Source organism: Sceloporus undulatus, chromosome 2 (genome assembly GCF_019175285.1).
Source record: "Sceloporus undulatus isolate JIND9_A2432 ecotype Alabama chromosome 2, SceUnd_v1.1, whole genome shotgun sequence".
In the NCBI taxonomy this organism is placed as follows: domain Eukaryota; kingdom Metazoa; phylum Chordata; class Lepidosauria; order Squamata; family Phrynosomatidae; genus Sceloporus; species Sceloporus undulatus.
Genome location: NC_056523.1, coordinates 247,283,378 through 247,299,357, shown reverse-complemented (window position 1 = coordinate 247,299,357; position 15,980 = coordinate 247,283,378). Strand labels below are relative to the sequence as shown.

Genomic DNA, 15,980 nt, shown 5'->3' with positions numbered 1-15,980 from the left:
ACATTATTAAAAGAGTGCCCAGAATGAATCTGGACATTTTTAGTAACAGCAATGTTCCTTAAAAATGACTGAAATGGACACTTTAGAATTTCATTTGCCATTTTTATAAATATTAATACGGTAGAGAGAATGAAAGGGGGGAGAAAAAGTAGAAAACTTTATCTATAGGCAAGGCAGGAAATTAAAAACTGAATCGGAGGAGAGGGGAGTCCGTGTTCCTGACTGAAAAACATAGTCCTGCCTTGAGCTGCTGGCTCAATAAACCCCTATGGTTTGGATTGTTCTTTCAGTCATCCCAAGAGAACAGGGAATATTTTCTCATAAAAATACCATGCAAATTTAGACCTTTTAAACAGCTAACATTTACTTATTAAGTTGGTCAGACAGCATTACTGAATAAAAATGAAATAAAAATCTAATTCTCAGTTGGCCACAACCTATTCCATCATAGAAAAAATAATAATGGAAAGGTCCATGTTTCAGGCCCTGATAAGATTTGAACATATATATGTTTCCTCCCCTATCTGACTATTTGCAATGTAAAATTGAGGAATAAAACCTAAGGCAAACATTTCAGAAAAATATATTCACTTAGAAAATTATTTTCTTACCTGGTTGGAATTTGGACTGTACAAAACTAGAGTCAGGGAATCAAACTGGAAGTCCAGTTTTAGTGTGGTTTTAACTTTTAAAGAGGAATGCATTTCCACTATAGCAGATGTCACCACTGTTATTCCAGCTGTAAAAAATGAAGTCATTAATATTAGATTCTAAATGAATTACTACAACAAGAAACAGAAAACTATAGTTTCTCAGTCCCATCATTGCCCCAGCCCCACTTTTCAGTCCCATCACCTTCATATGTATGACTGGTGGGAAAACAAAGAGGGCTTTCTCAGTGATTAACCCTTAGCTTTGGAACTCCTTCCATAGGGAGGTAAAAATGGCCCTCTCGTTGCTGATCTTTTTTCAGCAGGCAAGGTTTTTTTTTTAACTGAAACAGGCTTTTAGAACTGAATGCATTTAACAAAGGACTGTTAAGTCCTATATTGTTTAAAATTGTATTGTTCAACTTTTAAAATCTTTTTAGAAAGTATTCAATATGGTTATAGAAGTGTCTACTGTGTGAGATGTGACAGGAATCTATCCAAAATTAGCAAAACAGACATAATTTCCCCATGATATAAACACCTCACTTACTATTATTTGCCACCATATGGAACCATGCAGTCTAACAAAACAACTGAATATAATCATTATAAAGTCTATATTGCAGAACAATGCAGAGCAAGACCAATCACTCTGTATCAGTTATATTCTAGGATACTACTTTAAGTGTGTTTTCTTCCCACTGGTATAACTGATTATACTGTGAGACTGGGACTTCAGAGATCAAGATTCCATTCCCCAGAGTGCTGTGAAAGGCAGGTTGTATACTAGCAACTAGTTCTTCCGAGTGGTTATCTGTGAACTCAAACAAATGGCTTATCCTGTGCCTGTGCAGTGCATCATCTGGAACCTTACTGTCATGGAAGTATTGGCAGTAGCCTTTCTCTCTAAGATATAAGTACAGTAGAAAGCTATGTAAAGTACACTGCACTCCAAGAGAAATTGCAAATCCACAAAAAGTTCTCTATTTACTTTCAGCCATAACTTTTTGGCCTGTCAAATAATGAACTTCATTCTTATAGTCTTCACAAAGGTAAAAATGCCCATAAAAAAGTATTTCCCCCCATTAAAACTGTTTGAATGCAGACGTGCAGTCTTGATAACTGGTTAATCTAACTCCCATGGATGCAGAAGAATACAACATATCTAGCTGACACTCCTCCTGATTAGCTCTTGCTGAATAAGCTCTTGTCTGTCCTTTAGTCTAAGAAGCCACCACTCCTACTATGACAAATAAAACTGAAAAAGTTCTCTCCATGTAAATTCCGGATAGTGTCAAATGTAAATGTAGAATTGTGCTTATTATTATGTTTATGTTTTATAGTCTGTAATTAATTTTGTGCTAATGTCTTGAATATATTTTTTTAAAAAATAAATAAGGATAGTGGAACAAGAAGTGTCCTCCCCATAAAGATACTGTATCTCTACTGTAGAGATTATGGAAAACTAATAAGGATGCCTCACATATAGCAATAGACTGATGAGAATATCTGTGAAGAGTTGGGAGAATGATGGTGAGTAGAAGCAGGTGAGTTGACAGAGAGGTGTTGGCTCAGATGAAGAGTTCTGATATAAACTGCAAACACACCTCCAATTTCTTCCCTAAACAGAATCTAACAGAGAGCATTTCATGTGAAGATCTGTTTGAACATGCACATTCCGATGATTTTTCCAAAACATGGTTCAGTAAACTGTACTTGCAGACCCTATAGCTAGTGTGTCTTCCAGAAGAGGCTATATTCTTTGGACGGTCTTTCAATAGAACACAGGACAATGAAGAAGCCTTCTAGATGGTGATGAATGTAGGGGTCAATTTTGAGCAGATTGGCCAGAAACTTTTAATAAGCTTTCCTAAAAATACCCATGAAGGCAAAAAAATCAGTTTTCAAGTCCTTGAGTGGTAAATCAATCAATGAATCAAAGTGGAGTAGACTTTTGAAAAAAGGTCTCTGAAGTCCAAACAAAAAGAAGTGAAATGCTCTGAAACTTAAAGAATATGAGAGAAAGGAATGCAGAGGTAAGACACAGTATGTGAAGAAAACAAACTATAAGAAGAAGAAAAGAAGAAATATTACTTAGCAAGAACTAGAGACTGAAAACACAGATCACTTTCCAAAAGCATTTGCTTTCACAGCAGACAAAAAAGAAATTGAGTGGTAGCTGTGATATGGGAACTGGAAGATGTGTGTGTGTGTATCGTGTCAAACATACCCAGTTCATTCTGAATGTGGCTCTGCAAAGGTACCAGACCCATATATTTGAATTCACAGAGACCACAAAAACATGCAAATAAATAACTGACTTGACAAATAAATAGAATTTTATATAGTATTTAATATAATTCCATTTTCTACTGAAAACATACCATTTTAATTTAAGCTTTAGAAAATACATACCCCCAGAATGCTGAGAAACATTTACAGCTCCGCTGTGGATGCTTAGAACATCCTTTTTCTCTGGTACAGGTGGTGAAGGACTAGAGCTATCTCCTAAATTTTCATTCAAGGTCCTCAAGATAGTAGTTATATCACCTTGACTGAGGATCAGCTTCAGGGGAAAAAAGTAGTAAGCATTAGTGTATAATACTAAACATTATTTTAGTTTGAGACAACATACAGGTCCACTGAAAATCAAAGTATCAATTTGTAAAATATATTTATAATGTTTAATGAAAAAATGCACATAAGTAAAACAACTAGGACCCAAATATGCAGCCTGTAATGTTCCAAGTATCAAACATTCCATCCAATTTTGCCTCCTTTTCCGTTTTTCTTTTCTCTTTCCAACACTCTGTGCACATACATACAGGGGCATGTACAAACACACCTGCAGCTGAAGGAAATTACTGTATATACTCAATATGTAGAGATCTTGTATCACCTTTGAGACTAACTGAAAGAAAGAAATTGGCAGCAAGAGCTTTCTTAGACTTCAGTCTACTTCCTCAGTCTACTTCTGAGGAGCTGGATTGAAATCTACGAAAGCTCATGCTGTCGGTTTCTTTCTTTCAGTTAGTCTCAAAGGTGCTATAAGATTTCTCTACATACTGATTCTACAGACTAACATGGCTCTATCTTTGTATATTCTGAAGTATAAGTCGACCTCATGTATAAGTCAAAGTCAGATTTGGGGGGCAAATTTTATATGACCCACAGATAAGTCGAGGGTAAAACTTAGGGAGACAACCGGATTGAGGAAGAGTCCTGAGGGACAAGCACTCCCCCACACACACACGCAGGCCCGCCTTGAATCAAGAAGCACTTGATAAGTCAAATGTTAATTTAAGTTGTACTGATTTAGTGGGTCTGTTCTACTTTGAACTAACAACTAAATGTATGTATTTTGATCAGTGAAAGTATTTTGGAGTCTTGTTTCCATGTTCACTTTAATTACTTCCTTAATTATACTTCTTATTGTAGCAGGATCTTGAGGTTGTTTCTGAATGCTCTAGTGAAATGGTGCTATCAAAACCCTGCATATGTCCCAGAGGCTGTGCCTGTAAGAATATCATATTCAGGTAAGTTAAAGACATTTCCTATGTCTCAGTTGTGCAGCTTCTATTTAAAGGGATCATTTAGTGTGTAAATTTTTCAGTTGCCACCCTGGGTATCACTCATAGGCCTGGTACAGATGGGCAGGAAGAGATGACGAGACACAGGCCCTTTCTGCCCTGGATTGTTGCCACAGCAATTGCATGGGCACAACAATGATCTGCTCCAAAAAGGAGTTGCGAAATGAAGCTCCTTTCCTCACCACTGCCAAGGCACCACTAGTGCCCTGGAGTGGCGTGGTGACGTCTCTTGTGCGCCACCCCATTTGGACGTGACACACAAGGTATGTCATCGGCACGTGCGCTGTCTGAATGCGTGCACACCCAAAATGGTGCTGGGAGAGCATGGAGCATTCGGATGCTCAGCTCTCCCGAGCCCTAATTTTGGCCCCAGGTCGCCACAAAGTGGCAGTCTGTATCGGGCCATACTGCACATTTGACACTGCAGCCTTCACTGAGTGGCTGAAAATTCTCTTCACTTGTACCTCTCCCTTCTTCCTGAAATCCTCTGATTCAAGTTAGTGAATAGAAGTCACAACTATGCTTGAATCAACTGATTTCCCTTTCTCCCTCTAATGTGACTATGCTGGTAAGTCTTTTCCTTTATTTCCTCCCCGTTTTTATCCTTTTTATCCTTTCTGATCATTTCCAAAGTAATCACTTTAGTTATTACCCCTGTGGTTTTTTTAAAATCTGAGTGCTGAGAGGATCATCCCGATGTTGAGACAGACTTCAGAGACTAATCAGGAACATGCTTCTCAATGCTCAAATGAACTACAGAAACATTTTTATTTGTATTTTCTCACTCTGTAGCTTGTCTACTTGCAGCTAATTAAGAAGGTTTAATAGTGGCTTCCTCCTCCAGCAGCTTTTTCTTTTTCTCCTATGAGGTATGGAGTTCTTCCCCATCCTCATCTCAGTTGGGATTTTTTTCTCTTCTAAATAAATCTCTTACAGGTGCTATATTCTATTTGCTAAAATTCTACACCTAATTAGTTTTAGTTTAAGTTTTATTTAAGTATGTGTGTGAGAGAGAAATTCTCAACCACCTGGCAAGGCAGGAGAAGAAAAACTGAAGAGAAGTGACAAAGAGACAGTAGAACAAATGGTCTGGAATTCTGGTCTTCTTCAATAATCAGATGGCAGGAATGAATATCCCAATGGTTGTGGATCAATCTTTCAGCCCTCTTGAGATTGAGATATATGTGAAATGATCAAAAAACATAATTTTGTTCCTTTGCTTGACTTATCGTTACAGCAACAAGCAATATTAACTGTAACCTGCATTTAGGTTCTATGCATAAAATTCTGAAGCATATTCTAAAAGAAAACTTACACTCATTGGCTTGAGGCGGCCAGATATTTTAATGTCAGGAATTTCATGATACCAGAGAGCAGCTAAATTGCGTTCTACAGTAACTTCAAGATTTAATGGTTGCAGTAACTGTATTTCATTTTGTAATAAGCCATCCACAATACTTGATCTGTTAAATAAAAATGGAAAACATTCACAATCCAATTACAGCTCACTTACAGTTAAGCTAACAACAGGAGGCTTAATAAATGTACATCACTTAGCAGAAAATAACTTTGTATTTCAATATACAGTGGTGCCTCGGGTTACGAAAGTAATTCGTTCCGCGGCCGCTTTCGTAACCCGAAAAGCCTTCGTAAGCCAAATTGCCATAGGCGCTAATGGGGAAAAGCCGCGATTCCGTGCGAAAAAGCCGAAAAAAGCACCAAAAGTTTTTTCGTAACCCGAAAAAACATTCGTAACCCGGAACAATAATTCCCTATGGGATTTTTTCGTATCCCGAAAATTTCGTAACCTGGGTATTTCGTATCCCGAGGTACCACTGTACAGAGAATATACTCTACCAAGAGTATATTGGATATAATCTGGACAGTTAATATCTATTTATTCACTTCAGACTTTTAATAATGTCCAAAGTTATTGTGAAGGACAGGTTAATCACCTGTAACGGTATTTCTTCGAGTGGTCATCTGCGAATTCATACAAATGGGTTTTACTGCGCCTGCGCAGTGCTGTTCGGATACTTCTAGAATCACTGGGCAAAGTACACTTTGCAACATATAGAAACTTTTTGGCGGTAACCCCGCCCCCCTCCTATAAAGCCTCGGTTCCTGCTCTTTTCCCCAGTTCCAAATTTTTTCCAGCCAAGTAGGCGATGTAAGACAGAGCCAAAGTGAGCAGGACACCGAGGGGAGGATGGGCGGGATTTGTATGAATTCGCAGATGACCACTCGAAGAAATACCGTTACAGGTGAGTAACCTGTCCTTCTTCTTCGTGGTCTCTGCGAATCATACAAATGGGTTTAGACTGACAAGCTTAGGTATACGGCGGAGGGAGTGTCCTGAAACCCAAGCTATGGTAAACCAAGATAATTTTATTACAACAATAAACTTGTGAACCATCCAAGAGTCAGTCCTGTTTTTTGCACAACATATCCAATACAGACATAACATATAAGGCATAAGAAGGGTGTGTAGGGTCACGCACGACCATACCCATTGGCATTGCGCAAACATAATTCACATTTGGAATGCAATCATAACTTTGCAGAACCTGAGGAAGAATTGTAAGGTCATGCAAGACCCATCCCCCCAGAAGCGAAAGCAAGTGAAAACATCATAGACAAATTGACAAGCACAATACACACAATAAGTCATCAGTGCAACCCAGAAACCAAGACAGCCCTCCCAAAGGCTGCATCTCGAATTGCCCTGGTGTCCAGCCTATAATGTTTTATAAAAGTCAATGGCTGGGACCAAACAGCAGCTTTGCAAACATCCTCTAAAGGGATGCCAGCCAGAAAGGCAGAGGAAGCTGCAACCGCCCTGGTCGCGTGCGAACGGACCCTGGACGGTACCGGTTTTCCCGATAGTTCATAACAAAGGCGTATGGTGCTGGCCACCCATTTGGAGAGTCTCTGTGGCGACACCGGCAAGCCCTTTTTCGGTTCCGAGTAACATTGGAAGAGTCTTTCGGAACGGCTCGAACCCTTAGTCCTATCTAGGTAGAATGCCAAGGCTCTTCTAACGTCCAGCATATGGAGGCTTCGTTCCTCCACGGTAGACGGGTTCGAAGCCAAGGTCGGTAGCACAATGTCCTGGCACATGTGGAACAGGGAGACCACCTTAGGTAGGAAGGTGATATCAGTCCGGAGCACCACCTTGTCCTTATGGAACCGGAGGAATGGCTCATCCCTCCGCAGGGCACAGAGTTCTCCCGCCCGGCGAGCCGAGGTAATGGCCACCAAGAAGACTGTCTTCCAAGTTAAAAGTCTTAAGTCCGTTGTGGCCAAGGGCTCAAAAGGCTTGGATTGGAGGGCAGACAACACAATGTCCAAACTCCAAGCCGGGGCAGGGAGAGAAATCTGGGGGTAGAGGTTATTACACCCTTTCAGAAAGTTTTTTACCAAAGGGTCCCTGAAAAAAGAAGGCAAACCATCATACTGAAAATGAGAACAAATAGCAGACAGATAACACTTGATGGATGAGAGACACAGTCCCGCATCCAGCAATGACATCAGAAAATCAAGCACCACTGGCACGGTGATGCTCTGTGCCGACAAATTCCTTTCGGCAAGGAAGGAAAGGAACCTCTTCCATTTGGAGGCATAGGATCTCTGAGTTGCAGGTCTATGCGCGGCTCGGATCACCCTCCGCACCGAAGGTGTCAGCGCCGTCAATACAGGAGCCTCCAAGCCACCATCGGCAGCGAGACGATGTCGGGATGCCGAACCCTCCCCCCTTGGAGGGTGAGAAGGTCCGGCCTCGGCTCCAGCCGGAGAAACTCGCCGTTGGACAGGTGGAGAAGAAGTGGAAACCACGGTTGTCTCGGCCACCACGGGGTGATGAGGATCGCGTCGATTCTCTCCCTCGACATCTTGGACACCACCCTGGTCAACAGCGGAAACGGGGGGAAGGCATAAATCGTTTCCCGGGACCAGTCGAAGGCGAATGCATCTCCGAGAGGACTCTCGTGTCGCATCCGAGAACAGAACTGGGGACAGTGGGTGTTGGAGGCTGTCGCAAACAGATCGACCTGGGGGGCTCCCCACCTGCAAAATAGGTCGGTGACTGTCTCTGGGTGAAGCCGCCACTCGTGGCAGGTTGATGTTCTGCTGAGTTGATCTGCTAGAATGTTTTCTTCTCCTGGTAGGTGAATCGCCTGGAGAAGTATGTGTCTGAGGATGCACCAGTCCCAGATCCTCAACGTGATGTCCAGGAGAGTCCTGGATTTGGTGCCTCCCTGCTTGTTGACATAGAACATTACCGTTGTGTTGTCGGTCCTGAGCAGAATCACCTTGCCTGTGACGGTAGGTTCGAACGCCTTGAGCGCCTTTTCGACAGCCAACATCTCGAGCGTGTTTATGTGCAGCGCACGCTCCTGCAGGGACCACTTCTCCCTCACACATAGGTCCCGAAGGTGTGCACCCCAGCCTTCCATCGACGCATCCGTCGTCAGGGTCATTTGTGGTTGAGGCTGGACGAAGGGCATACCTATGCACACGTTTTGGGAGTCTAGCCACCATAAGAGGGAGGAAGTCACAGCCCTCGGGACGGTGAGCCATTTGTTTGGTGAGTCTGTCAATGGGTTGAACACAGAGAGGAACCATGTCTGAAGAGGCGTGAGGCGCAGTCGTGCCCATGGGGTAACGAATGTGGTGGAGGCCATGTGTCCCAATGCGACCTGGATGTCCCTGGCTTTGAGCCTCCTGCTCAAGTGGACGGTGCGAACTGCGGTTGACAGGGCCTGAAAGCGGTCCTGAGGAAGGTAGGCCATCGATTCTTCGGAGTCGAGCACGGAGCCGATGAAACGGACCTGTTTGGATGGAGTCAGGTGGGACTTCTCTAGGTTGACTACCAGTCCCAAGTCCGACAAGAGGTTTAGAGTGAAGTGGATTGTATCTTGGAGCTCCGGTCTTGACGGAGCTGTCAGCAGCCAGTCGTCGAGGTAGGGAAACACGCTGAATCCCTTCTGATGGAGATAGGCTACCACTGGGGCCATGCACTTCGTGAAGACTCGAGGCGCCGTGGCCAAGCCGAATGGGAGGACGTTGTAATGGTAGGCGTCGGAGCCGATGGCGAAGGCGAGGAACCTGCGATGGGATTCCCTTATCCCGACGTGAAAATAAGCATCCTTCAGGTCCACCGTCGCGAACCAGAGGTCCTGCTGGAGCAGAGGCAAAATAGAGGCCAACGTTACCATGCGAAAACGTCTATATTTTAAGAAGGAGTTCAGTTCCCTTAGGTCCAGGATGGGCCTGATTCCTCCATCTGGCTTTGGAACCGTGAAATATCTGGAGAAAAAGGCTTTGGGCCATAAATCCTGAGGCAATGGAGATATGGCCCCTTTTTGAAGGAGAGAGCGCACTTCGTCGAGAAGGGTGCCCGAGGGGGCAGTAGAAATGAAAGCTCCGGTGGGCGGGAGCTCTTCGAACTCGAGGGTATAGCCCCTTCGGACGATGTTTAAGACCCAGGAGTCGGAGGAGATGGAGGCCCATGTGGTGGCAAAGGGCCTCAAGATGTCAAGGAAAAACAGTTTAGAAGAGGCGAAGTGCGCTAGGGATCTTCATGCCCTTTTCTTCCCCTGGTCGGGCTCCTGTCGACGGTTCTTTCTGTACCGAGACTGGTTGCGACGGCCCGAGGAAGATGATTGCTGAGAGGGGTAGCCCTGCCGCTGCGACCCCTGCTGATTGAACTGACGTTCCTGATAGGGGAACCTCTGGAACTGACCTTGGTGATGTTGCCAGGGCCGGAGACGCTTGCGGAAGGAGGAAGGGCCCGGTGTGGACATGCCATGTTTGCGAGCGGCCGCCTTCATGCGGAACTTCTTATTAAGTCTCTCGTCGGTATCGGCATGGAACAATCCCGAACCGTCGATGGGCATGTCCTCGATGGTGGACCTCACGCTCTGATTGAGATCGGAGCCTCGGAGCCACGCGTGCCTTCTCAACGCGATGGAGGCCGACATCGCCCTTCCAACACATTCCGTGACGTTCCTAGCCGCGGTGATGAGCCAGCTACCAATCGAGTGGGTCTCATCCCTGATCTGGGTCAGGGTCCTCTGAACCTCATCGGGAACGTCAGGCACAATTGGGGAGATGCCCTCCATCAACGTCTGGACATAAGCTCCCATACAGGCCGTGTAACTAGAGGCCTTCGCCGCCAGAGCCGCTGCCGCATACGCCTTCTTGGCCAGAGCGTCAATTTTCTTGGCCTCTTTATCGACCGGTGAGGTGGTCTGGCGCTGGGTGGAGGTCTGCTGAGCTCCTTCTACAATAGCCGAATTCTGGCGAGGATGTGACATGAGCCACGGAGCATTCGGAGCCGCGACCCTGTATAGCGACTCGATCTTCCTTGGGGGCCCAAGGAGGGATGAAGGAGAGTCCCAGGAATGCTTGAGAATCGTTTGTAGGGACGGCAAAAATGGGACACACGGGGGTGTTGGGACCCGGCCATGGACCCGACGCTCGACTGGGTCTTCTGCATCCGCCTCCGGATAAACAAGGTCGATGTCCAGGGCCCTGGACATCTTAATGATGTGTTCCGCGAAGGAACGAACATCATCCGAAGGAGAGGCTGCCTCTGGAAAGTGGAGATCCTGCGGCGACTGACGCGGGGGGTCTTCCACATCGGAGGGGTCGTCCGTCGCGACCGAAGCATCCGCCTCTGAATCGGAGGACTCCACCTGAACCACGACCTTGTGTTTATCAGCTGGTCGCGGTGCTGGTTGAAGCAAAGCAGCCCTGGAAGCTGGAACGGGGTCCCGCTGGCGTTTGTCTAATCGTGAGCCCTCTCGGGGACGGTCACGGGGGTGATCACGAGAGGGCATCCTGGACATTGCGACCCTCCTAGACACCTTCAGGTAGAACTGGTCTGCCTCGGAGTCATAAAACACGCCGTCATCATCGGGCACCGGCAAGGGAGACAGGGGAGCTGGCGACGGTGACCTCGGGTCACGATCCCTCCGAGCTGGGGATGGAGATCGCGAGGGCAACTCCCGAGAAGGGGACCTCGAAAGCCTGTCTTGGAAGTCCTCCTCATTCGAGAGGAGAAAAGGCACGGTTGCGGCCGCCGAAGGTCCCGGGGTGGACAAATCTTGTTGGGCCTCCCTCAGTGGAGGCCTATCGGACACGACTGACAGAGTGTCCTGTCTCGGAGAATCCATCCGGATGCGAGGACGAGTCGAGGGCTCTGGTTCTTTAGTCACCCCAGGCTCTTTACGGGGACGGTCTTTAGAATGCTTGGACTTCTTGGGAGCCGTAGCCTCCTGAGCTGAAGCCGATGCTTTCCTCTTCTTGGATGCCGCGGAGCCCCTCGGAGCATCCGGAGGGAAGAAAGGAATAGGAGACTCCGTGAGCCTTCCACTCGGTCTGGGTGTATCCTCTCTATGGGGGGCCGCCTTCGCCCTGGAGGGGGTGTCTTTACCGGTACCCGATCCGTCCTTCGGGTCCGACGGAGCTTCCTTACGGGAGGTATGCTCCGATGCCAGCCGCGAGGTCTTAGCAGGGGCATCTCGTTTCCGAGATGACGTCGAAGCGGCGGCGGTGCCCACAGACCCAGATTTATGCGGGTGCTTGGTGGGTTTGGTGGTGGCACTGGGCTTGTCAGATCCACGGGCCACATTAGCCTCAGGGTTAGGACCCCCGGAACGATCGGATGTCGACGGGGGAGCACTTGACGGGCCATCTCTGGCGGAGAGAGCCGCAGAAACAGAAGCCACAGGGGCCGAAGATGGACGAGGATCCCCTTCCCAGATCTTACCCTGGGCTATCGCTGAGGTGAGCCGCGATTCCCGGTTCTTCCTGGCCTGAGAAGACATCGATTTGCAGAGGGAGCAGGACTTAACATCATGGTCCTTGCCGAGGCAGAAAAGGCAGGAGGTGTGGGGATCCTGCACCGGCACTTTTCCCCCGCAAATGTCACACTTCTTGAACGGAGGAGACATCGCTAGCGAGGTCGACAGATCCAAAACGAAATCCAAAGTCAACAGTCCAAAGGTCTAGTACACGGGGGAAGAAGAAACGCCAAAGTCCAAAAAACAGTCCGAGTCAAAAAACCAGTGATCCAAAAACGAGCAAACACGAGCGAAGTTCCAAACAGCAGCCAAACGCGGCGGAAAAAATGGAACTGGGGAAAAGAGCGGGAACCGGGGCTTTATAGGAGGGGGCGGGGTTACCGCCAAAAAGTTTCTATATGTTGCAAAGTGTACTTTGCCCAGTGATTCTAGAAGTATCCGAACAGCACTGCGCAGGCGCAGTAAAACCCATTTGTATGATTCGCAGAGACCACGAAGAAGAAATATATTTCCTGTGTTCCATTGCTTCACTGTTTTCAGTTCTTCAGAATACAAGGGAATGCCCTACTTGAAGGAAGAGCCCACTTGGATGCAATTAAATAACCATCCAAGTCAACTCTACATTCCACACAGCAACTAATGTCAACAGAAGCACTAGCCATACCAGCTACAAGCTCCCAAAGGGCCAGCGATTTCACTAGCTTACTACTACTACTAACAATAATAATAAATACTCCTGCAGAGGAAAATTGTTATTGTTGTTGCTAACTGTAATTGTTGTTGCTAACTGTTAATGATAGCAGGAAATACTCTGACTATGACAAGGGAGCTAACAAGAAATCGCAATATCCAGACTACCAGATAAGAAAATGTAGCTACTTCTTAGTTTCTACATAAAACATGATACAGTACACAACTACTATTCTTTACATACATCCTTTTCAATGGTATTATTCATTCAACAATTCAGTTCAGGAGAATTAACTACAAAATCCATTTAAAATTACCTGTACAATTTTAGTTCACTCAGTTTCACATGCATATTATCAAGGACTGGTGGGATGTTATATCGAAGCTTTGTTTTAACAACTAGAAACTCATTCTTTACGGTGATCAAACCAAAATCAGCCACGAGAACATCAGTAGATATTGCTGACTGTGGGATTATGACAACAGGTGCTTTAATATTGATATCCAGTGCCATTCGAGAACTCTGTTGAGCCAATTCCTTTACACCAGTAGCTGCTTTCTCAGCAGCTTGAACAGTGGCTTCAGTAATTGCCTCCTTGGCTGTCTGAAAATGGTTTACAAATGCCTGAAAAAGTTAAGATGAGGATGAGTATTTTAGAAACATTTGACTGCTACATCAACATTAACCTTGCATGCATTCCATATTGTTAGCATACCCTCATTCTCTTAAGTCTCACACACATACACATGAGTAATAAAAGTTTTATAAGGCAGAGAAAATGCCTTAGAAAGAATAAGGCTCCAATATTTAAGCGATTAGATGAATTAGAAACAGAAAACAGTAGTAAAGTAAAACTAGAAGTAAATACTAGAATGTAAAAAGCATATCTATGATTAATCAGACTGCACAAATTTCTTTGGTATAACACATGCGTGCATTATATACACAAGAGGGGAAAACTGTGTGGCCCTCTACATACTATTATACAGCAACTCACAATATTTCTTGCCCTGAGCTATGATGGCTTAACCTGAACTATGATGGCTAGACCTCCAGCCTTCAAATCTCAAGGGCTGCACAATTTACACTACAATCTAAAAAATAAAAGCTATTTAAAGCTGAACTATTATTTTGACTATATAAAGTATAAATAAAAATATTAAAATGAATTTTAATTAATAAATTAATCAGTAGCAGCCCTGGAAGAATATACATGCCTGAATACCTACATGTATATTTTTATTAGAATAACCATTTTAATTGAAAAAATGACTGAAAATAGGACAAGAAGAGTCCATGGTCCCCAGAAAACGATTCTCCATGTGCATAATTATATTCTACAACATGACAGACCTGGAGTGATTGTTGCTTTCTCCTGATCCCAGGGAAATAGAACTACTGTGAGAAAAGTATTAAGGAAGAATTGACAAATCCCAGGTACAAGGCTCTCTCATTTCTTTCTTTCTTTCTTTCTTAAAGAAGGATTCCTGAATTGCTGGCTTAATTCCAAATGTTAGTCCAAACTAGAATAGATCCATAGAATCAACATAACTTATATGACTGTACATTTACTAAAGGCCCAAACAGACAGGCCAAAATAAAGCTGCTTTGGGTCACTTTGGACTGTTTCAATGCTGCATGCATCCTAAGAGACCAGAAGCCACGCCAAAGCCACACTCCAGTCCTAAGATCTGGAGCACAGCTTTGGCACAGCATCTGGCCTCTTAAGATAATGTGTGTCATTTAAACAGCATACCTCCAAAGTGACCCATAGCAGCTTTATTTGGCCCTGTCTGTTTGGGCACTGAGTTTTCATTGATTTAGTGCTTTATTCACACTGGGATTGGAAATTGGATTTTGGTCATTATTATTATTAGTTTGGTAATACAGTAGAGTCTCGATTATCCGACATAAATGGGCGGGCTGATAGATGGATATCCGAAAATGTCGGATAATCTGGAGGGTCCAAGAAAAGCCTTGAAATCACTATGAATTGCAAACGTACTGTATTGAAGTTTTACTGCAGTAACAGTAAAAGTAACGTTGCAGTAACATTACAGTAACAACATTGTAATGTATAAACAGTCCTCTGAAAATGTAAAGAAATCACTGATCAACATTGTGATGTACAGTACGTACTGTATAAATAATAATAATAAGAAGAAGAAGAAGATTTATTTCTGTTTCTCGCCTCTCCCTGCGGATCGAGGCGGGATTACAGCAGTCAGCAAATTTCAACAATAAAAACATATCAAATACATAGAATAAAAAAATATACATTACTATTAATACAATACAATTGGTCAACTCTCTGTAAAAAACATACAATACTAACAGAGGTGAGATATTTTACAGCAGTCTTCTGTGCTTTCTTGAAAGCATTTAGGGTGGTAATAAGATGGATCTCTTCTGGCAAATCATTCCACAACTTCGGGGGCATGGCAGAAAGTGCTCTGTGGGAAGTGGTCACTAGTCTAGTGATTTCTTCCCAGATATTCTGAGAGTGCAGGGCGGATTGTGTAGGGAGAGACATTTCCTCAAGTAACTCGGGCACAAGCCATTTAGGACTTTAAAGGTAATAGCCAACACTTTGTATTGTGCCTGGAAGCAAATCAGCAGCCAGTGCAGAGATTTTAATATGGGTGTTATATGGTCAAACCTCGATGCTCCGGTAACCAATCTAGCTGCTGCATTTTGAACTAACTGAAGCTTCCGAACTTGGTACAAAGGTAGCCCCATGTAGAGCGCATTACAGAAATCTAAACGAGAGATTACCAGTGCAAGTACCACTCCTTCAAGGTCCTTTTGGTCCAGGTAGGGACACAGTTGGCGTATCAACTGAAGTTGATACCAAGCACACCTAGCCATTGCATCTACTTGAGATGACAACTGCAGAGACGGATCTAGGAGTACTCCCAAACTTCGCACTTCATCCTTTAGGGGAAGCGTGACCCTGTCCAGGATAGGTTGACAAAGTTCCCTGCCTGGGCCTGGGGATCTTATCACTAGTACCTCCGTTTTCTCTGGATTCAACTTGAGTTTGGCGCCCTGAGAAATGACAGATGTCAGCTCTCTCTTAGAGGAGCAGCTATCCCCTAGCCTCACCATCTGGAATCAACCCAAGAGGTAGAAGTGGAACCACTGGAGTGCAGTGCCCCCGATACTTAACTCCCTCAGTTCCGTCCTCCGAAAATGTAAAGAAATCACTGAGCAGCGACATCAGATAATTCGGAATGTCGGA

At 44.7% G+C, this 15,980-nt stretch overlaps 1 protein-coding gene across 1 annotated transcript in view; it reads right to left on the bottom strand.

Moving 5' to 3' along the window:
- The window catches only part of VPS13A (vacuolar protein sorting 13 homolog A), a 208,378-nt gene that overhangs the window by 90,229 nt on the left and 102,169 nt on the right, over positions 1 to 15,980 (bottom strand). Inside the window, 4 exon segments of the mRNA XM_042452020.1 lie at positions 612 to 739; positions 3,066 to 3,216; positions 5,556 to 5,703; positions 13,056 to 13,363. Coding sequence (XP_042307954.1) covers positions 612 to 739; positions 3,066 to 3,216; positions 5,556 to 5,703; positions 13,056 to 13,363 — 735 coding nt within the window.